General features: G+C 52.1%; 1 protein-coding gene across 1 annotated transcript; it reads right to left on the bottom strand.

Annotated features, from left to right (window-relative positions):
* Positions 1 to 256: 256 nt before the first annotated feature.
* TAS1R3 (taste 1 receptor member 3) lies at positions 257 to 14,311 on the bottom strand. The gene is made up of 6 exons (XM_089773020.1): positions 14,196 to 14,311; positions 11,401 to 11,701; positions 6,865 to 7,695; positions 4,437 to 4,640; positions 3,900 to 4,020; positions 257 to 2,272 (listed from the first exon to the last, which is right to left on the bottom strand). The coding sequence occupies exons 1-6, from the start codon at positions 14,309 to 14,311 to the stop codon at positions 1,344 to 1,346; spliced, it is 2,502 nt and encodes an 833-aa protein (XP_089629146.1). The 3' UTR covers positions 257 to 1,343.
* Positions 14,312 to 22,646: the final 8,335 nt, after the last annotated feature.

Genomic DNA, 22,646 nt, shown 5'->3' on the forward strand with positions numbered 1-22,646 from the left:
GTCTCAGCATGAAATATTCTTTAGTGCTTTGAGATGGATCCAAGAGTCCCTATGGGTCTCATCTCATATCGTCTCACGAGAACGTCATAGGCTCACCCCGATGGAGACGGTGATTTCATTCACTGCAACTTCTACAAAGAAAACCCAAAGCTGCAGAGCGGTTTGGATTTATTACATTTAATAGGCAAGGAAACATATAGGAATGCATGCATTCCTGCTACACTAGCCTTAGGTACACACCTGATGTGCTGCTTAACAAGCTCGGGCACTAGAAATGGAGCAAAACATATACCAAGAGGCATCCAGGAGGATGGAAGACGGAAGCCAGGGGTGAAAGCAACTGAACATTTCTTCCAGGTCCTGTGCTATTGCAATGCGGGTCCCTGCCAGTTCTTTCAATAGCTCCCTGCTGGCTTTTGCTGGAGCTCAGGCAGCTCTTGCTGGAGCTGTGCATCAGGGCGCCCCTGCTTCCTTTCATCTCTGACTGAAGCAAACACCAGAATTTACACTAGTGACTGAGACTGGACACAGTGATCCTTGACACAGCCCTGAATATGATTCTACCTGGGATCTTACCCTAGCAGCCAGCAGAGGCACTGCATTGGTGTCTCTCTCCCCCATCCGTGCTGCCGTGGGGCGTGTTTGGAGAGCAGGAATGAAGGCTCTGTGTATATGTACTTGGCAATGCCCGGGCCCTAACAATTAATCCCCCTAACTTGGAGTTGGAATCTGAAGCTCAGCCACTGGAAACTTGAGGGGAGCTGAGCACCTTCCATGAGGACAAGTCCTCTCCTTCCCTACCCTCTGCTACCCCTTCTTACTGTGGGCCCTCCTGCCTTTCCACACGCTGGGCAGGACCGGAAATGGATGTCCAGAAATAGCACCCGAGAAGCAGGTCAGCTTTTCCTCCTGCACTGTCCAAGAGTGGGGAATCTTGGAAGTCTCTCGAGGGTCTGGTGAGGTGCAGCTCCAATTGGAACAGCTGCTGCAGAGAAACATCCGGATTTGAGGGTGCTGAATGGAGCCTGTCGTGGCGCTGGCTTTGAGGATGACTGACTTGAGCAATGAATCTCTCTGCTTATTGTGGGTCTGAGAAGAGATCAGGGACCCACTGCTCTTGCCACTGGGGACATTTTCGTTTGAACATCAGAACCCTGCGATTTTCTCTTTTGAGCTGGAAAGGTTCTGGTCTTCCATCCACCGGATGGGGTGCGGGGGGGTGTTTTATAGAGCGATTTGTGCCTTCTGACTGCCGCGCCTGCATTCACTGCAAACCAAACCGCCCTCGCTAATATTGAAAGTCCTCCCAGATTCTCTCTCACAGCCGCCTAGCACAGGTCCGGCTAGCGAGAATCCTTCTCCTGTGGCTCCTCTTTGGCATAACTCTGGAAATAGGCCACCGTGTTCCATTCGGGCTTGAACAAGAGGATGTAACATTTAGGGAGGTAGTAGGAGGCCAGGATCCCCAGCGCGCACAGCAGCACACCGAAGATCTGCGCGGCGGGCTGCTGCACGGGCCGCACCATGCTGTAGGTGGTGGTGAAGGCGATCCAGGTGATGAAGTAGGACAGCATGGTGAACGTTATCCCCCGGGCAATGTTGTACTTCTTGGCAGGGGTCTGCACCATGAAAGTGCAGAGGAAACAGACGAAGGCCAGGCTGCCGTTGTAGCTGTGGATCACAATGAAGCCGAACCAGGACTGGATGGTGCACTGGATCAGCACCTGGGAGTCCAGCTGCTTGTAATTGCTCCGCGGGAGGGATGGAATCGAGTACATGTACCAAAAGCAGAGCATGCTTTCCATCAGGCAGATGACAGCCATAACCAGCCAGGCACCCTTCTGGGCCAGCCAGAGCAGGGGGCTTTGGGGGCCACTTTTGAACTCCGTCAGCAAGAGGATCTCCAGCGACTTGACGAAGAAGGTGGAGAAGCAAGCGCAGAGGCACAGGGCGTAGATGGGCTGGTGGACCATGCATTTGGCAGCGGTGGGCTTGCCGATATGGAGGCACAAGCTGAGGCACATCACCAGGAGGCAGAGCAGGGCAAAGATGCTCCGGGTGCCCCCGGATGCCTGCACCAGGGGCGTGTTGAGGTTCTTAAGGAAGAGCCCAGTGGACAGGCAGGTCAGCACAATGGCGAGGAACATCATGATCAGCAAGCCGATGACGAGCGGCTCGTCCCAGAAGAGGTACCTCTCGCTGCGGTCGTAACACTGGGTGCTTCGAACAGGCGCCCACTGATGCTCTGGGCACGCAGTGCAAAACAAGGCCTCTGAAAAGCAGCAATGAGAAGCGGGTGTGAGCAGTGTTCCCTCTATTCAGTTCCATCCGTGTGTGGAATAATTTTTTCTACATGCACCAAGACGTGTATGAACGTGCACCACCAATAGAAACAGAAACTTAGCTGTGAGCCCACTGCTAATCAGCTGGACAGCGCTGGAACACTGGACATGAGGCTGGGCACAGCTTCACACGCCACCTGGTCTGCAAGGACACTGCTGCAGGCAGCATGACGGCAGATCGCCAGCCTGGGCCAATGCAGCAGCCAGTTCGCATCCGACAATCTCCAGGTTCATCGTGCCAGCTCAGAAATATGCAAGTGTATTCAGGGTCCCCACAGCCTGTGACTAGTCTCTCCTTTCCTCTCCCCAGTGCCAAAGCCCAGGTGGAGATGGGACGCCCCAAACTCCCCACCCCCACCTCACTAACGCCAGTACCCACTCAGCCTCTGTTTCCCTCACCTACGCCATGCAGTCTGCTCCCAGCCCAGCCCAGGGAAGGAGGAGAGACCTGGGTTTCTCATAACAGCCAGTCGCTGTAATCTGAGTAGTCCCTCTCCTCTCCCCACTGCCTCAGCCCGGTGGGGAGACGGGATGCCCCAAACTCCCCTCCTCAGCACCACCCCCTCCTTGTGTCCCCTCCCTATTGGCTGGGAGAGACTCACTGCTCTGTCCTTAGCAGGGAGCTGCTGCTGTCGCTGAGGGAGACGTGCTCCTCCCCCTACCAGGCAACTCCATGCATGGAACTCTGAGCCCCTAGGTGGGGCTCATTAAGCAGCTGCACAGCCGCGCTACTGCACAGCTTAGAGGGAAGCTTGGTGACTCCCCAGGCCCCTTCCCCCTCTACTCCCAAACGAGCAAGCCCCATATTTTCTGCTTCTGCTCCCTTTCCCAGGCAGGGCCCCTGCTTCCAAAAGACCCTTGAATTTTGCCACCAGAATCATTGTTACCTTCTTGCAAAACCAAACAATTTCCCAACCAGTCACATGGGCTCACTCCCGCTGCTTTGTTCCTAAGTGGGCTGTCAGCTCAGCCCTTCAGAAGGATGCTGGGCAGAGCACCGGAGAATATATTACAGGGGACGATTCTGCTCTGGCCAGTAATGGGAGCAGACCCTCAGGCGACCGAGCTGAGTGAAAGATTCTCACCCACCCCACCCCCACCTCTCCATGCCACTCAAGCTGTGATTGCAAAGGTGTCATAAGGCACTGGGGAGAATTACCCCCCTAGGACTGGCGGAATTATAAGTGGGGATGGTCTATTGGCAGTGTGGAGTACACGAGGAGCAGGCCAAGACGCAGGAGGGTGATGTGTGTGCAGCCCGGGCCACTGCAGAAATCTGGAGATGTGATTTAGCCTTTGGAGACTGCTGTACATTGGAGCATCCCTGGGGCTGCTCTCATGTGTGGTGGGGGCAGCACTGGCCCAGAATCAGGTTGGGCAAAGATGGCTTCCAGCCAGCGTTCTCCTTTCTCCCCATGGGTTGCATCTTCTACACCAGGCCTCTCAGAAGAGCCCCGCGGAGTTGGACACCCATTTACCTTAATGGTGCCGGGAAGCTCTAAAATCAATAGCCAGGTGGGACAGGGGTTAGCGGGCGCTGCCTTTCCCAAGCCTCACCTTTGGCACTCTGGTAGGTGTTTTCTTCACAGTCGATACAGTCGTAACAGCAGAGGTGGAATCCTTTCACTCTTTTAATCTGCCCTGGTTCGCAGCGCTGAAAGCACGTGGACACAGGCTTCTGGAAGAAGAGCAATGCCACAGACAGTCAGCAGGTTAACACTCTGGCTGAGTAGGACCATCACTGCCCCTAATTAGATAGGACCAGAGCTGTGTGTCTGAGGCCCTATACTGCTAATGAGGACTCTCCTTTAGCTCACATCACATGGGGTGTTAGGGAACAGGAAGGTCCCGAGTAGGCACAGCAAGCGAGCTGTGTAATAGGCAGAGGAGTAGCAAGGGTGTTATAGAGTAGCAGGAGTAGCAGGCAAGCAGAGGGATGACAAGGGGAGCGGCGGGGGACTATATTGATGCCTCCCTAGCGTGGCACCCGGGAGCAACTGCCCCCCCCCAACCCCCTCGCTACACCACTGGTAATAGGTGAAGCTTTGTTCCCATGTTGTTGTGACTAGCAGCACCTTTGCCCTCACTCTTTACCTTGTTATCCATGTTGTGAAACTGAATCTGGGACGTGTTGATGCTTAAGGACGTCTGGTACTCTCCGACAGCCACATACTGGAGTCTGCCTTTCACCCAGCTCCAGAACATGATGTCGTAGCCCTGGTTCACACTATGGAACGGGTCCATCGTAAAGGTTTGGTTATCCAGGGTGAACTGGAGCGATTCCATTATGTCCACCAGCTGCAGAGAAGAGGGGAGAATGCCCGGCCGGCAGTGGGTTGTGGGAGGCTGGTGTCTGGGAGACTTCACCAAACGCTCCCAGATGTGAGGTACATCTGGACGGCTGTCGCTAGCTGTGATTGCGGCCTGTACCCAAGCTAGCTTCATCTAGCTAGGTCAGTAAAGCTGGGGGCAGCAAGAGTTTCGGGCTTTGGGGTGGGTTTGTACATGCTTAAGTTGGTTGCTTTGGGACCCAGGCAAAGTGGACGCAAGCCGACTCGAGTATGTCTGCTCAAGCTATAACCACACCTCCGGCCTGCAATGTTCTGGGTATGTCTATGCTGCATTGAGAGCCTTGGGTTCAAGTTCAGGTTCGAGGCCTTCCCCTTTTGGTCTATACACAAATCACACTAACCCAGGGCTTGGCACCAAAGTCCCAGGAGCTGGGACTGAGGGTACGTCTAAACTACATGCCTCTGTCGTCAGAGGCATGTAGATTTGTTGTTTTGGCAAAGGCAAATGAAGCCGCGATTTAAATGATCGCGGCTTCATTTAAATTTACATGGCTGCCGCGCTGAGCCGACAAACAGCTGATCAGCTGTTTGTCCGCTCAGCGCGCTAGTCTGGACGCTCCACTGCCAACATCAAAGCCCTTTGTCGGCAGCCCCGGTAAACCTCATTTCATGAGGAATAACGGGGCTGCCGACAAAGGGCTTTGATTTCGGCAGGGGAGCGTCCAGACTAGCGCGCTGAGCGGACAAATAGCTGATCAGCTGTTTGTCGGCTCAGCGCGGCAGCCATGTAAATGTAAATGAAGCCGCGATCATTTAAATCGTGGCGTCATTTGCCTTTGCCTATGTGTCTAATCTACATGCCTCTGACGACAGAGGCATGTAGTCTAGACACAGCCCTAGTGATCAAGCACTATTGCTTTGTAATGTAGACACAGTGGCCTTCAGAACACCTGGTTCTTGCTGGTCCCTCTTTGTTCTACTGTGCCCCAGTCACTGCTGGATGCACCGTCCATGGGGAGTAGCGCATCCCACCGCTCCCACCAGTGGCTGCCAAAAGTATTACACTATCATGGGCTGACTTTTTGTCCTCAGTACGGTCAAGTATGGTGGGCAGTCATGTTTGTCCATGACTAGAGCAAAGAGCTAGAGTGGCCACCTTATGGGAGGGCACTAGGAAATCCGGGATGTGCCTGGTTGGCCTCAGGCATACATAATGCAGTGTAAATGTGGAACCCTAGGTTCAACCATTCCTGATCTTGAGTGAATGTAGACACTCAAGCCCTAGGTTAACAAACTCGGGGGCTGCTGACCCCAGTACTACTAACCCTGAGGTTACGTCGCAGTGGAGAGGGACCCCCTCCAAGTATGGTGGCAGGCTGGGTACGGGTGCCTCATTTTCTGATTGAAACCTCTGGTCACCTGGGCAGGCTAAGATAGCAGCCATTAGCTCTCAGGCTCCTGGACGTCAGCTGGGTTCAGGAAGGAATTTCCCTCTTTTAAAGCATTGACCAGCATTATCCTTAGTGTGGAACTGACTCTGACCTGTCGCATGTCTAACAGCCCTTTATTGCAGGGTGGGGCTGTATTCAAGTTGCAATGGAGGAGGTCTAGGTTGGATATTAGGAAAAACTATTTCCCTAGAAGGGTGGGGAAGCACTGGGATGGGTTCCCTAGGAGGGGGTGGAATCTCCATCCCTGGAGGTTTTTAAGTCCCGGCTTGACAAAGCCCTGGCTGGGTTGATTTCGTTGGCGGTGGTCCTGCTTTGGGCAGGGGGCTGGACTCGATGACTCCTGAGGTCTCTTCCGGCCTAGGATTCTCTGATTTTCTGATGAGCAAACACTAGGTCCGTACATAGCAGGGTTCACATATAGATCGCAGAGCATCGCTCTCCCACTTTTACAGCTGCAGAAACAGGGGCACAGAGGGCAGGGAACTTGCTTGGAAGCCCCCCAGGAAGCCAGTGGCAGAGTTAGGAATAGAATCCAAGTTGCCAGACTCTCAGACCCCTGGACCACATCTTGGGCCACTGCCAGAGGCAGGAAATTGGGGCTGACAGGCCAATGGCATGAGGCTCCATTATGGGAAACCCTGGGCCTGATGAAAAGCTCATGTTGGGAGGCAGCTAGCGGGCTCCACCTTAGCACTGGAAAGGGGCCGATGGGAGGAAACCGGCAGCGGGACAGGGGTGTAGGAGTGAAAAGCTGCTGCTGCGATCCCCGCCCTCACGTACCTGCCAGGATTTGACTGGAGTTTTCGAGCATCCTTGGGCCGTGCACTCCAGCGCCTGGTGCAGCGCGTGGGCCATGCTGTACACGGCGACGTACACCGCGTAGATCTGCTGGTCCTCCAGCAGGTGCGAGATGTCCTGCAGGGAGATGTCGTTGCAATGCCCGCACTGCAGGCCGAGCACAGCCGAGTCGGCGTCGTGGCTGTGCTCCCGGGAAGCCTGGCAGAAACTCTCCTGCTGGATGGACGCGAAGAGGTCGGTGACGTAGTCCTGAAAGCCACGGACGATGCCTCCCTTGATGGTAAAGCCGATGACTGTCCCGATGGTGTGGATGTTGGGGATGGAGGTGACCATGTCGGACATCACCCAAGCTTCAGTGGCCACCCAGACCTTCTGGCTCAAACCGTGATGGATCCACTGCTTCAGCAGGGCCTGCACCGGCCTGTCCACGGAGAAGAGGACAATCACATTCACCTGGGTCTCGTTGATGTACCTGATGATTTTCTCCAATTTCTTTTGATCTTGTGGGAGTGACGGGTCAGCGGGAATCAGAGCCTCATAGGCCACACAGATGCCCTGGGCTGTGGCCAAAGTGGAGAAACTACCCAGCCCTTCCCGGCCGTATTCGTTTTCACTCCCGAGGGCAGCGATCCAGTTCCAGCCGAACGCGTCGAGCAGCTGCACCAGGCCTTCCGACTGGTTCCTGTCACTGGGAACTGTCCGGAAAAAGGACGGGTAATACTCCTCTGAGCTGAGTCTCTCGCTGCTGGCTCCGTAGCTGACCTTGAAAGGGGGGAAAGACCCGTGTGACTGGATACGTCTGCACTGGACTGGCTGTTAGTGGCAGCTGTGTCGGTCCCAGGGAATTAGAGAAGGTGGGGGAGAGAGGATCTTTTACAAGATCATCTTCATGGGTGGTGGGTGAAGGCAAGCCCTCGCCCAACCCACCCCCAGCCTGATCCTTCCTGGCCACCTGGAGGGCCAGGGCTGCCATGCTGAAGCATGGCCACCTGGCACGGGGATGGGGCTCCGGTGCTTGATACCGTGCGGCTTCCCCCTCCAGCCCCCTCACCAGCATGTGCCTCCTCTGCTACGTGCAGGACAAGCCGGAGGTGTCCCCATCTGGCGCTGCAGGTGAGGTTGGGGTGAGGCCTCTATGCACGGCCGCTGGACCCCTCCCACCTGCAGCTTTGCATTAGACACCGCCCCCCCCCCCCCCACCGCCGGGGCTGCATTGAATTGTTGGGGGGGGCGGAGGTTCCCCATCCCCAGAGCAGATTTGGTTTTCATTCTGATGTCTGCAGTCCCCCCCGGTGACTCCCTGGTCTATAAACTGCCCCCTCTGGTCATCTCCTCGCTTGCTCTGCATTGGCATCCGGCCCCCTGTTTAACAGGGATTTATGAACAAGAAACTGATCTGCCCTGTAGCGGTCCGGGGGAGGGGCTGCTGAGCCCCCTGGACTCATAGACTCGTAGACTTTAAGGTCAGAAGGGACCATTATGATCATCTAGTCTGACCCCCTGCACAGTGCAGGCCACAGAATCTCACCCACCCCTCCTAGAATAATCCTCTCACCTATATCTCAGATATTGAAGCCTTCAAATACTTTGAAGACCCCAAGATGCAGAGAATCCTCCAGCTGTGATCTGTGCCCCATGCTACAGAGGAAGGCGAAAAACCTCCAGGGCCTCTGCCAGTCTACCCTGGAGGAAAATTCCTTCCCGACCCCAAATATGGCAATCAGCTAAACCCTGAGCATGTGGGCAAGACTCACCAGCCAGAAAGTTCTCTGATACTGATAAGAATCTAGGGTGCTCAGCACCTCCCAGGCTGTGCCCAAATGCTACCCAGAGAGCAGCATTTAGAGCAGGGCTACTCAACTTTGGAAGTTCCGGGGGCCACAATGATACTCACAGCACGTGCCGAGGGCTGCAACTGAAGTGTGGTTGCATAGACATGCAAATATATGCAAATAGCTTCTTTCACACTGACGGGCATGAATATAAAGATTAAGGCAAGACTACACAGCACGCAGGCCCCATTGAAGTCAGTTCTGCTGATGTTAATCAAATGCAATAGTTACCTGCTTTCCACTCGTGTGACAGCACTTCTAGGAATGTAACTGCTAAAACGCCTATCAACAGAAGACCATTGTATTGACTCCTTTTTTGTTTTGGCTCCCACATGTTAAGCCCCACGTAAATCCAAACCACACCATGGGCTGCAAACAAACGGGCCAAGCGTTGAGTAGCCCTGATTTAGACTTATTAGAGCCACAGCAGCAACTCACACAGGCTGTGTCTAGACTGCAGGCTTCTTTCGAAAGAGGCTCTTTCGAAAGCATCTTTCGAAAGAGCCTCTTTCGAAAGATCGCGTCTAGACTGCAGGCGGATCTTTCGATAGAGGAAATCCGCTTTTTCGAAAGAGAGCACCCAGCGAGTCTGGATGCTCTCTTTCGAAGACGGCCTCTTTACATTGAAGAACGCCTTCCTTCGAAAGAGGAACTTTCGAAGGAAGGCGTTCTTCCTCGTGAAACGAGGTTTACCGCCATCGAAAGAAAAGCCGCGTTCTTTCGAAATAATTTCGAAAGAACGCGGCTTGAGTCTGGATGCAAGGGAAGTTCTTTCGAAAAAAGGGTACTTTTTTCGAAAGAACCCCTGAGTGTGGACACGGCCACAGCAAGGGGGCTTCATTCTCCAGAGCTCTCTGCCGGCTCCTGCCTGGGAGCTTGCGTGGCCTCAAGAAAACCCAACCGGTCCGTAGGCCTCCCTCAGCGCAGTGTCTGAGCCCCGCACGGTCAGTGTAGTTATACCCTCCCCCTGCCGGGGAAGCAAATAAATGAGGGGCACAGAGGTTAAGGTGGGTGTGTGTGTGTATCAGGGAGTGAATCCAGATCTTCCAAGGCCCAGGCGAAAGGTCTAACCCAGTGGTGGGCGACCTACAGCTTGAGGGCTGCATACGGCCCTTTGGGGTACTACCTGTGGCCCTTGAGACATTTTGTTTACCATTGTCCATGCGCAGGGCTGCCAGATTCTGCTGGTTTTCGTCCATGTCGTTTTTTCCCTGCTGGTGTTAATGAAGTGACGTGTGAGGAAGTGGGGAGTTTTGGGGGCTGAAAGGGGGTTTCATGCAGAGGGGGGCACTCAGTACCCGGGATGTTACTGGTTTCATGTGACCAGGGGAGAGGGAGTTTGTTGTTGCAGAGAACAGCACAGAACGGGAGCCCTGACGTCTGGTGCCCTGGTGACCGGCCGACCCCGCCCAGAGGACACAAGGGTTCCGGCCACATGACAGACAATGGGCTGCAGAGGGGAGACCTCGGTGACCAGCCCAGCTGGTTCCAGCAAGGCGAGAACATTGGCCAGAGAAGGGAGGGGCCCGGGCGACCCTGACTACCTGGAGAGAAGACTCTGGGCAGGGGAGGGGCTGTTGCTCAGGGTATCGGAGGCTCTGCTGGGATCGGGTCAGGGAGCAGAGCAGGCAGGGCTCACCTGGCTGCAGGGGAGACTCAGACGAGCGGGGCTGAGGGAGGCCAGGCCCACCGGCCTGAGGGATCCTTTGCTGCGTTCAAAGCTCAATAAACCCTCCTGTTTGGTGCTGGCTGAGAGTCGCTCTGGGCTGAGAACAGGGCTGCACTATTCCCTCTGGGAGTGGAGGCCCCGGGGCTCCAGAGGGAGTGGACCCCGCGAGGGGGCTCACGGCGGAGGCAGGCGGGCGGAAGGCCCTGAGAGGCACCGTCTCGGAGGCAGAGGGGCAGACCCCCCAGGTGTGAGTGGGCCCCCCAAGAGAGGGTCGCCGCACTGGAGTGGACTCCCTGCGAAAGGGCCATCTCACTGCCGCTGTGCCAGAGTGGGCTCCCCGAGAAGGGGCTGCCGCACTGAGAGGGGGGTTCCACCCGGGGACCGAGGGGCTGAGTGTGAGCACAACCCATGAGCCGTGAGAACACGCACGTAAAGCAAAGGCATGGGAAGCGAGGTGGGTCCCTCTGCTGCTACCGTTCCATCGCAAATTCTAGGCCCGCAAGTGCAGTGAGCAGAACTGCCCTGCCCTGGAGTCCATCTCGGTTCCGACAATCTTGCAAGCCCACTGAGATGGAGGCGAGCCACTGATGTGGCCTACTCACTAGCCTAGGTTGTCCCTCACTGCTCTAACCACTAGACCAGTGTTTCTCAACCAGTGATACGAGTACCCTTAGGGGTACTGGAGAGAAGTCTGGGGGGTACGTCAACACCACTGAAATCTGGAGAAAACTGAATTTTTGTTTCAAGTTTTACAGCGTTTTATTATTTTTGTACTTTTTACACCCAAAAATTTCATCGCCCTCCCTGCTACAATCATGTTGTTTAAACAAATATGTTGCAATGGTAGAAAAAAATTGTGTGTCTGAAAACTGTAGGTACTGGGGGTACTTAGAATTTTTTTTTTAAAGGAGTACTTTAAAAAAAAAAAAGTTGAGAAACACTGCCCTAGAGAACACTTCCTCTCATCATTGGCCCCGAGCCCTATAATGCCAAAGCCATCTTTCTCCAGAGACATACCTGTGGGATGAGAAAGAAGCTGAAGAGCTTAGCTGTAATCAGCGCGAGGTCTGACACGTAAGGCCCAATCACGGCTGTTACTCGGGTCTGGTAGTCGGTGTAGTTGCACAGCACATCGATCCCCGTGTTGCCCTCCTTAGTCAGGAATAATAAGCTGGGCTGTATGACCACCACTGGCTCCAAGCAGCTGTCGTAGATTTCATAGCCCAGTTTTATTCCCGGGAGGAGCGACGTGGAGTTGTTGATCTGATCAATGGCAAACTTCATCCCGAGAGCCCATACCAGGCCGGTAGCATATAACCTGCAGGTAGGGCAAACCGCAAAGCAGTGACCTAGAACAGCATGAAGCCAAATGGATCAGGGCAGTTTTGCTGGAGATGAATTTATTCTATGCTCTTTACTCTTTCAGCAGCCATGCGTTGTGCAGAACGGGACAGTTGAGCCTACCTCTAGCAAAGCCATGTCTTCTGGGAAGTGACAATTATCAGAGACGCTTGACTGTAGCCCGGACCTTTGTAGGACTCTGCACAGTCTGCCTGAAGATCTCCGAGCACCAGTGAATCTTGCTTTGCAGCCCCATTCGGTGATAGGTAGATACATGGGCTGCATTTCACAGGTGAGGACACTGAAGTACAGAGGGGAATTGATTCACCCTGTGTCACGCAGGGAGGTGTGTGTGGCAGAGATGGGATTCAAACCCCGTGTCCTCAACTCCCTAGGTGTTAACCACCGGCCCATGTTGTTTCATGTGGAGTGTGCTATTGACTTCAGGGCTGTGCTTTGCAGAGGTCAGACAGCGAATGGGACACAAGGGTCCCTTTTCCGCTCCCTGCAAATGGAAGTGTGTGCACATACTGCCATTGTGGGCTAATGAGTTTTTGTGGTAGCCCAAATAGTCCTTGTAAATATGACTAATTTGGTGCAACTGACCAAGAACTATCAATTGCAAGTACACTGGTAAGAGCTAGTGCAAAACAAGGGAATTCTGTAGCTCTGCCTGCAACGGTCAGCTGCAGAGTAATACAACATCTTGTGTGACTGTGCACTGTGGGAGGAGGATCCGATTTGCTGTTTGGGGTCGGTGTACGGCAGGGATGGGCAATCATATTTGCAGAGGGGCCACTTCACAAACTTTGGTTCGTGATCACGGGCCAGCTATGGCCCCCCCAGAAGGGGCGGGGCCTTGGGCAGAAGAGGCAGTTCCCTCTAGGCTCTGTTCACCCCCAATGGGGGGGAGACTTTGCGTGTTCCCCAGGCCAATCAGTCTCTGGGGTGGGGGAGTGTGCAAAATCATTTGCAGTTCAAATTTGTCTGGTGGGTCTCTAGGCACTGTGCGCCCCTGGCGTGGGGAGGGAGCTGCCAGCCACTTTGAACAGCGAATGACTTCACATGCACCCCCACCCCTGGGTCTCGATTGGCCTGGGGGTGAAGGAGCAACAGGGCCAGCCGGGGATGGATCAAACAGCTTGGCGGGCCAGATGCAGCCTGTGGGTCGTATCTTGCCCACCTCTGGTGTATAGAGTCCCCCTGCCCACGTGTGTGCCAAGGGAGGTTTGCTTCCTCTGGGGCTGGCCTTTCCTGGGAGGTGACTCAAAGCAAACGATAATCCAGAAGGACCAGATTTCCCCCCAAACTAGCAACGCTGCTGAGATGCACGTGACTCCCACCCGAATCAACGAACTGCTCCCAAGTCTGCTCGTGACTCGGCACGTGGACTTGTGCAGTCTTCTCCAAATGTGTCACCGGGGTTTGTGATCTCTTATCAACATGGGACCCATTCCACAAACGCCTGGCTTGCCTCTGTGTTCTGAGACTTTACCAGAGCTGGTACTGGCCAGGGAAAGGTCCCCTCACTTTCCAGCTATGCCTTTCTTCCCGTAGGCTCCGACTCCTCAAAGCCCAGAAGCACGTTGTTGCCTCCTATTGAGTTCAATGCCTGCACTTAGAGTGAAGGTGTCTGGCGGGTCTTGCCCACATGCTCCGGGTCTAAGTGATTGTGCCAGATTTGGGGGCGGGAAGGAATTCCCCTCCTCCCCCCCTCCCCCAGTCAGATTGGCAGAGATCCTGGGGATTTCTTTGTTTTGCCTTCCTCTGTGGCACAGGGAATGGTTCGCTTGCCGGTTTAAACGCATGTCAATGGTGAGTTCTCTGTAACTTGAACCCTCTTGACGTTCAGTGCTTTGCTGAATAAGGATGGGAACGCTGAGGAGCCCGGGGTCCAGTCACGCAAGGTGCTGCGCATCCTCTGCTCTGGTTGCATTTGCTGAGCGTGGAGGGTGCTCATCCCCCCACCAGGATCATCTTCTCCTTATTTGTGAGCAGCTTCCCCCAGCTGGCCTGGAGAGCTTCCCACAGGGCAACAAAAGTGGTAAGAAACCTTCCTGATCTGTCAGAGCACAGGCCATATTTACAGCCCTGTCTTAAACCAGAAAATAGGGAAACCCTATTTTGCCAGACCCAGAAGACTCCTTTCCATGTTAACAGCCAGACGGGCCAGCCCCATTCGCATTTATGATTCAGATGGGCACGGGGCAGAGGCATGTAATGGAATAGTGAATAATCTCAGCAAGAGAGTTCTGGCGATTTCCCATCCCAACAGCCGCCACCCCCATAGTAATGCCCTTGGCACCCTGTCACACCCGGTAAAGAGCGCTCTCTTCTTCCCAACATGCCTTGCATGTCACCCTCTGGGACTAAGGCATCGGAGTGTTTGCTGCATAAAAGACTCTTCTGCTTTTCCTCCCCGCTGGGGCGACCAAAGGCCCTCAGTACCGATTAGGCAGATCCCTTCTTACCTTTCACACACGACCACGTTGGGCTCAATCCGTGTGCTCAGGTTCACGGCGTTCATTCCAAATGGGAATAAGCCTCCCAGGAGATAATCACCCGGCTTTTTAAACTGGGCCGACATGCACGTGCGTCCGTGGGCCACAGAGCAGCCAACGCTCAGGTACAGTAGCAGGAGTCGAACCATGGCTTGGCTGTTTCAGGGTGTTTGGGGGAGGGGAGTCCTTCCAGGGAAAGAGGCCACAGGGAACTGGGAGGAGAGTGGAAAGTCTTGCAGTGGCCGGGCTCAAAAATCTCTTAATTCTGTTTGACGAAAGAGGTGGGACTGATGCAGGCGAATTTGTTTAGCAAAGTCTGTTCAATAGACCACTCTGGGTTTGGTCCTCGGTAGTCAAATATTCAGCAATGACCTATGCGTGGGCTCTTCTGCAAACCAGACCAGCTTGATCCTGGTTCCCTTCACTCCGTGAATGGCTGGTATTCAGGCCTAGCGTGCTCAGGGATTGGGATGTGTTTGCCCAAGGGAGTTGTACAGGCTTGGAGACAATACAGTTTGAATAAAGTTGCTTTACATGGCCTCTTTCATGGAGTGGCATTTGCAAAAACTGTCTCCTGTTTGCAAATTTCCCAGACACCTGGATTTGTGTGTCACCTTTGTCAACAGCTCTTGATTCCTGCAGATCATCTTTCCCCAAGTGCCTCTGCGTGGAGGTTGTGCTTTTATATATGGGCCTGACTGAGGCTGGGTAAGGAGTGCTCTGCACCTGGCAGGATCTGGCCTTTCAGTGGAGTAAATATTTGCTTTCCCCATGCACTGCCTGCAGTGTGTTGTTTGCAGTGTGGGTAACACACCCGGATTCCACAGTGATGAGCTTTGTAATGGGGTCAACCCATCCACACAGCGCCCCCTGCTGGTGTCTTCGGGAATTAGCTTAGTCCAGCCTTGGAGCGCCCTCTGGCCGGTGTCTCGCCCTCAGTTGTCTGTCTTCGATGCTCCTTCAGGCTCCGTGTCCCTTCCAGCCCCAGTGCCCTTTCCTCATAGTACTTCCCCACAGCAGGATCTGTGGGTCCTCCCCTCCCAGGGAATCCCAATCCCCTATACCTACCTTGCCTCAGTGACCCACTGCCTGTCATCATCTAGCTCTTGCCTCAGGGGCCAACTGCAGTCTGAAATGGCCACTCACCATTGGACTTCTGCCCTGGCTGCCTCTCTGCAGCCCTAATACCCTCAGGCCCCTGTATCAGGCTCAGACGCCTGGGAGTTGGGTCAGGCCAAAGCTCCCCAGCTCTGCCTGCCCTTCTCCAGCACAGCTCTGTGTCAGGAACCCTCTGTAGCCTACCAGGCAGCCAGGTCCCTCCTGCTTCACAGCTGGAACAAGAGTGAGTGCCTCTCAGCCCTTAGAGCCTTTTATAGGGCCCAGCCTGGCCCTGATTGGCTGACTGCTCCTCACTCTAATTGGCCAGGGTTGCACAAGCCTCCTCTGACAGATCTGTATCCCTCTGTCTGCTGGAGTGGGCTACGGAACCACTATGGCCTTATACTAGCAGGCCAAGATTTTCCATAGTGATGAGTGCTCGTCTGAACGGCTTAACAGATCGCTTGATGATTTGGATCACTTGATGTTTCCTTGTTTTGTTCATTCCCTCTGGGGCACCTGGCATTGGCCACAGTTGGAAAACAGGACACTGGGCTAGGTGGACCTTTGGTCTGACTCAGTATGGCCATGCTTATGTTAGAGACCTTAGATGGGCCATAAATTTCAGAAAGTGCTGAGCACTCATCAGGGTGGATTGATTTTAAATCTCTGATTTCAATCATGATTTACATCAGCAAGCAGCAACCCTTCCTGATTTAAATAACGGATTTTAGTCTTGTTTGGTATTTGTCGTTTTTAGTTATTCTCTTATATTAGTATGTTGAAATCAATAGGTATTAGGCTCCTAAATACCTTTGAGTATCTGGACCTCAGGCACTTTTGAACTTGGATTCTACAAGATTTCCCCAAGCTCCATGGAGCTAGCAACAGAGTCGGGAACAGGGCCCTGTTCTTTTGAGTCCTAGTCCAATGTTGAAACCACGGGACCATCCTTGCACTGCTCTCCGTTTGGTGCTGCTCTGCTGTAGTTATTTGGTAGCACCACATTCTTTCTTTATTATGCCCATCTAACCTTAGAGGTTTATAACTCAGCTAAAAATTATGCTGGAAATAAACAAAAAGATTCTAGTCCAAACAGCAGCTGGTTCTGTCCTTTCTTCCCCTCCGCTGGAGTAAATCTCTCATTTGGTCTAGCAGACAAAGTCACAGAAATCGTTTGCAGTGGAGACAATAAATATGCCATATCTGCTTGCGATAATAAGCCTCAGTGGGAAGCATCAATCATAGCAATCTGCTTTCAGAGGGCTCCAATATATTATTTCCTGCAAGGACTTGATCAGTCATCTGGTGCCACAGTTAAACAAATTGAAGCCTTGTGGTTCTATGGCACTGGGAAAGACAACATACAGTATTCATCACTGCTCTGAGCCATATGGTGCCACGTAAAGGATGGGCCGGCTTTGTGTGTATTCGGCAAACACAATTAGCCGCATGTGGTTCTCTGAACAGCTCATTTGTGAGATTTCCCCACTCCAAGTTTGTTTACAGTCAACAGTGTCACTTCTGCTGCTGTCAATGTAGAGGGGGCGGATTACAGGAACTGGACGCTTTCCAAATGCCCACCAATGTGGGGAAACAGCTCTCATTTACTGGAGGGTGGCATGGGGCCCACAGCTCATGATGGGATGGGGAGTCAGGATCCTGACTGTGGCATTGCCCCTGACTTACTGTACGATCTGGAGAAAGTCACTTTCTCCCTCTCTGTGCTTCAGTTTACATATGTATAAAACCATTCTAATCCAAATGAGCAGAGAAGGCGGTTTCCAAAACCGCTTGCATGCAACTGGCCAGGTTTGGTGTATTAGCCAAGGGAGAGCGCTTGGCAGTTCCCAAAGGAAGTGAGCAGGAAAAGCTCTTATCCATGTAGGACATCTTGGCTATGATAGACTGGACTTTAATAAGTCCCATCCAGATGGTACAGCCTGGGAATAAAAAAAAAAAACCCAACACTGCTAATTTCTGAGCTGTGGCAAACCCTCTCCCCACCGTGTGGGTGAGCTAAGCTGCCAATTTCTGTAGGGCACAATCTTGTGGGAAGGCCTACCCAACAGCCAGCAGGCTAGAACATAAGAACGGCTGTACTGGGTCAGACCAAAGGTCCATCTAGCCCAGTAGCCTGTCTGCCGACAGTGGCCATCACCAGTTGCCCCAGAGGGGGTGGACCAAAGACAATGATCAAGCGATTTGTCTCCTGCCATCCTTCTCCAACCTCTGACAAACAGAGGCCAGGGACACCATTTCTATCCCCTGGCTAATAGCCTTTTATGGACCTAACCTCCATGAAATTATCTAGCTTCTCTTTAAACTCTGTTATAGTCCTAGCCTTCACAGCCTCCTCTGGCAAGGAGTTCCACAGGTTGACTACATGCTGTGTGAAGAAGAACTTTCTTTTGTTAGTGGTAGAAATGTAGCCGTGTTAGTCTGGTGCAGCTGAAACAAAAAACAGGACTGTGTAGCACTTTAAAGACTAACAAAAGAAAGTGGTTGTGACAATTTTCTTCCACTATTTGATCTGAGGAAGTGGGTCTGGCCCACGAAAGCTCATCACCTATTAAACCATCTTGTTAGTCTTTAAAGTGCTACACAGTCCTGTTTTTTGTTTCTTTTGTTAGTTTTAAACCTGCTACACATTAACTTCATTTGGTGTCCTCTAGTTCTTCTATTATGGGAACTAATAAATAACTTTTCTTTATCTGCCCTCTCCACACCACTCATGACTTTATAGACTTCTATCATATCCCCCCTCGGTCTCCTCTTTTCTAAACTGAAAAGTCCCAGTCGCTTTAACCTCTCTTCATAGAAATGGGGGAGGGAGAGACCCCGCACGTGCAAGGAGGGTTTTTAGGAATGGGGATCCAACCAACAGGGCAAAAGGAGGACTGAGTTCCCACAGGGGATTGAAGCTTCAGCATGAATAGGCTGCAGCCAGTCCAGAGGTGCCCTCAAGTGGTGTCCGGGGGGTCTGGGCCCCGCAGTTGGGTGTGGTGGGGGTGAAGTGTGCAGGGTAGGTACAGAGGGATCTGAACTTGCTGCTGGCTCTGCCCCCTGTATCACTGTCAAAGGCCCTTCTGGCAGGATGAATTTTTCAAGCCCAGAGCATGGCTCTGGTCATTCCAACAGCCTGATCTGGTTCAAATGCATTCTGAAATAATATCCACACGGGCATCCCCCCCAGATGGGAGTGAGGGCTGGGTCCACTTCCACATTCGTCCTGGAGCAGAGGGTTTGGGGCACTATCACGGGTCGAGCTCTCGCTGCCTGCTCGTCACTTGGGGAATCAGCGCTCCTGCCTCAGAGTGCCCGCTACTGGTCGGTGTCCCAGCCTCTGTTGAAGGTCTGCTGGTTCAGCTCTGTGTCCGTTCCGGCCCACAGTGTCCTTTCTTCCTTGTACTGTCCTAGGTCAGTGCCCCCCAATTCCCCTACACCCACCTTACTTCAGTGACCCACTGCCAGTCATCATCTAGCCCCTGCCTCAGGCACCAACTGCAGTCTGAAATGGCCGCTCAGCATTGGCAAGAGGTGTGGACCTGCTGCCTTCTACCCTGGCTGTCTGCCTGCAGCCCTAGTACCCTCAGGCCCTGCAGCCTTGGAGTGGGGTCAGGCCAGAGCTCTCCAGCTCTGCTTCCTTTCCCCAGACCTGCTCTGTCTCAGGAAGCCTCTAGCTTCCCTGGCAGCCAGGTCCCTCATGCTCCAGGATAGAGAATGAGAGAGAGAATATATCTTATTGCCACTGTATAAAACCATGGTATGCCCACATCTTGAATACAGCGTACGGGTGTGGTCGCCTCATCTCAAAAAAGATGTACTGGCATTTGAAAAGGTTCAGAAAAGGGCAACAAAAATGACGAGGGGTTTGGAGCGGGTCCCATATGAAGGGAGATTAAAAAGACAGGGACTTTTCAGCTTAGAAAAGAGAAGACTAAGGGGGGATATGATAGAGGTATATAAAATTATGACTGGTGTGGAAAAAAGTGAATAAGGAAAAGTGATTTACTTATCCCCACCATACAAGAACTAGCGGTCACCAAATGAAGTAACTAGGCAGTTCAAACAAACAAAAGGAAGTTTTTCTTCACTCAGTGCATAGTCAACCTGTGGAACTCCTTGCCAGAGGATGTTGTGAAGACTAGGACTTTAACAGGGTTCAAAAAAGAGCTAGCTGTATTCATGGAGCTTAGGTCCATCAATGGCTGTTAGCCAGGATAGGTAGGAATGGTGTCCCTCGCTTCTGTTTGTCTGGAAACGGAGGATCATGTGATGATTACTTGTTGTGTTCCCTCCCTCTGAGGCATCTGGCATTGGCCATTGTCAGCAGACCAGATACTGGTCTAGCTGGACCTTTGGTCTCACTCAGTATGGCCGTTCCTATTAATGAGTCTCTCCGGCCCTCCAGGATCCCTTATATATACAGCCCCCAGCTGGGCCCTACTTGGCTGTATCTTTCTCAGCTTCTGGCTCCACCATCCCAACCCTCTCCCAGGTCTGGTTTTAACCCTTACAGGGCCAGTGTAGGCAGATGTCCCATCACTGGCACATAGATTTATTGTTCTGAGCTGCATTTTATTTCCTTCCAGCATGGCCGTCAGGCTGCAGTGTCTCATTTTCCTTTTGCTGTAATGGCTCCATTGCAGTATGGACAGGGGGTGCCTCCGGGGTTCATGCTGCATGGCACTGTCTGTTCCAAAGTGCCTGATGTTTATATATCTGGCAACACTCGTGCCTGGGATGGGGAGGGGTGACAGCCCATGCTAGCGCTGGCTGCTCTTAGTCTATTAGCTCATCCAATCCAGCTTCTGCCAGGGCGGGGTAGACTCTTTCCGAGATAGCACCAATCAGCTGCTATTCTGCTTGATCAAGCAGAGAAGCAGAGTGTGGTTGTTTTGCTAGCAAAGAAAGGAGAGGCAGTTGAGATGTGGGTGTATCCGATGGTGTACGTACAGAATCCTTTTGGCATTGTTTGGGCAGCGGGTTTATGAGGTCTTTGAAGATCCCACGCAGACGGCCCACGTTTCAGTAGCAGCATGATGTCCAGTCCATAATGAAGCCTTGGACAAAAGACTGAAGAAAAAGATGAACTGACAGAAATCTTACAACTTAAAATTAAGGGGGAAAGAAAATCTGATTGTTAAACTGTTTGTACGTGTGTTGGTTCACTTTCCTAGTGAGGTGCTAGAGTGACTAGGGGTTTGTTCTGACACATGGCAGGTATTGTGCATATAGGCAGGCACACCAACAAGGGGGGGCAAATGGGACAATTGCCCTGGGGCCCAGCACTTCAAAGGGGCAGCGGCTGGAGCCCCGGGCTCTTTAAATTGCTAGCAGAGCATGTTGCACTTGGCAGTGTGGAGGGCTGGCTGTCCCAGGCTCCACCCCTTCTGTCAGAGGCCCCGCCCCTTCCAGGAGCATGGAGCTCCCCCCCCTCCACACCTTTCCTGGGGCCCCATGGAGGCTGTTGGCTCCCCTGCATATAGGCCCTAGGAGAACCTGATTCTACACTAACGAGTATGTTGGTGGGTGGACCCCATGTTATTCCTGCTTGGTAGCAAGATTGAGATCTGGGAAGAGAATGAAAGTCTGGCCTGGAGCCCTTGAAATCAATGGAAAGACTCCTATGAACTTTAATGGGCTTTGGTTCAGACCCTTAATTACCATTACTTAAGCTTATTATGTCTCCTTGCATGTGCCTTGGACTTTTCAAATCTAATCACAACTGGGGTGAGAGTTTGCTCCACGTACATATCAAAATTGTGTTAAGGGCTTTTTTTTTCTCAGTTTGTATTTTTACCTGATGCCCTTGGAGGATAATCTCTTCAAATTGCCCTACTATTATGATAAGTACCATCTCCTCCTCAAGTCAAGCTGTGAGGAAAAGCTAACCTTTTGCAGGAAACAGCATTTGTCTTTAGTTAATAAAACGAAAACTGTTCAGTCCTGGCACTGAAGCTGTTGGCTAGGAATATGGAAGCAGAAACTTGTTTTTAATTCTAAAAGGTCACAAATAAGACTCATGGAAAGAGTCTGCTGTGAGATGGCAAATGCTGACAGTCCAGCTCCGTGATGAATGTTATGGACCAGGGCCACATAGCAATCATAGGTTGCAGACCGAGAGGCGATGCTGTGAGACTAACGTGTAATAAACAAACTCCCAAAGTATAATGACCTTAACACCAAATGAATCCTGTACTCTACTTGCTGAACAATTTTTATATTTCATGATACTTACCAAGCAATTAACAGAGGAATTATACATCAGTTTCACTGGGGTGCAGGATAAAAAAAAGCGAGTAGCCAATAAATCCCCTTTCCTCCATTTTTACATTGAAGTTGTACTGTTCTTTAAAGCAATAATTCCAATCCCCAGTGAGTGATAAATTCATGCTATGTGCTAAGGTGTTTGGGGATGTAATAATGCCTACTCAAGTAGTTACATTTCTTTTGACATCTAATGTTTCATAGCAGAACGAATGGTACCTCTGGCTTATTTATTTGCTTGAGACAACAGAAATGGGAGGCCTTGTAATAGGAATCTTTTTCCTGCTGAAATGACTTCTTTCCAATACCATGGGGATAGTGCTAATTTTGGGGTAGAATGTATCTCTGTGAAGTCAATGGGGTTCAAGGGCATACAGCAAACTGCAGGATTGGGTCTTTAGATAATTAAAAGGACTCTTTGAATATCCTAGGCCAGCGATGGGCAACCTAGGCTAGTGAGTGGGCCGCAGGAATAGTCCTCCTTCATCTCAGTGGGCTGCAAGATTGTCGGAACCAAGACAATCTCCCAGGATAGTGTAGTTTTGCTAGCTGCGCTAGTGTACCTAGAATTTGTGGTATGTGCCAACTGCACCATTGCAGCGCTTTGCTTGGATGCAGAGGGAGCGCATGGCTCTCGCAGTCAATGTTAAGAATATAAGAATGGCCATACTGGGTCAGAACAAAGGTCCATGTAGCCCAGTATCCTGTCTGCTGACAGTGGCCAATACCAGATGCCCCAGAGGGAGGAATCACAACAGTGATCCCTCCCCTGTCACTCATTTCCAGACAAACAGAAGCTAGGGACACCATAGCCACTGATAGACCTAACCTCCATGAATCTATCTAGCTCTTTTTTGAACCCTGTTAAAGTCCTAACCTTCACCACATCCTCTGGCAAGAAGTTCCACAGGTTGTGCGCTGAATAAAGATAAACTTCCTTTTGTCTGTTTTAAACCTTCTGCCTATTAATTTCATTTGGTGACCCCTAGTTCTTATGTTGTGGGAATAAGTAAATAACTTTTCCTTATTCACTTTTTTCACACCAGTCAT

This window comes from Pelodiscus sinensis, chromosome 24 (assembly GCF_052426305.1).
Source record: "Pelodiscus sinensis isolate ZL-2025 chromosome 24, ASM5242630v1, whole genome shotgun sequence".
NCBI classification, from domain to species: domain Eukaryota; kingdom Metazoa; phylum Chordata; order Testudines; family Trionychidae; genus Pelodiscus; species Pelodiscus sinensis.

What these genes read in the sequence shown, in the direction of transcription:
- TAS1R3 (XM_089773020.1), bottom strand. Translation starts at nt 14,311, where the DNA reads ATGTCGGCCCAGTTTAAAAAGCCGGGTGATTATCTCCTGGGAGGCTTA. An exon ending in AACGTGGTCGTGTGTGAAAG is followed by an intron (nt 11,702 to 14,195) that starts GTAAGAAGGGAT and finishes CCCTACCTGCAG; the next exon opens with GTTATATGCTACCGGCCTGG. An exon ending in GCTTCTTTCTCATCCCACAG is followed by an intron (nt 7,696 to 11,400) that starts GTATGTCTCTGG and finishes TGCCACTAACAG; the next exon opens with CCAGTCCAGTGCAGACGTAT.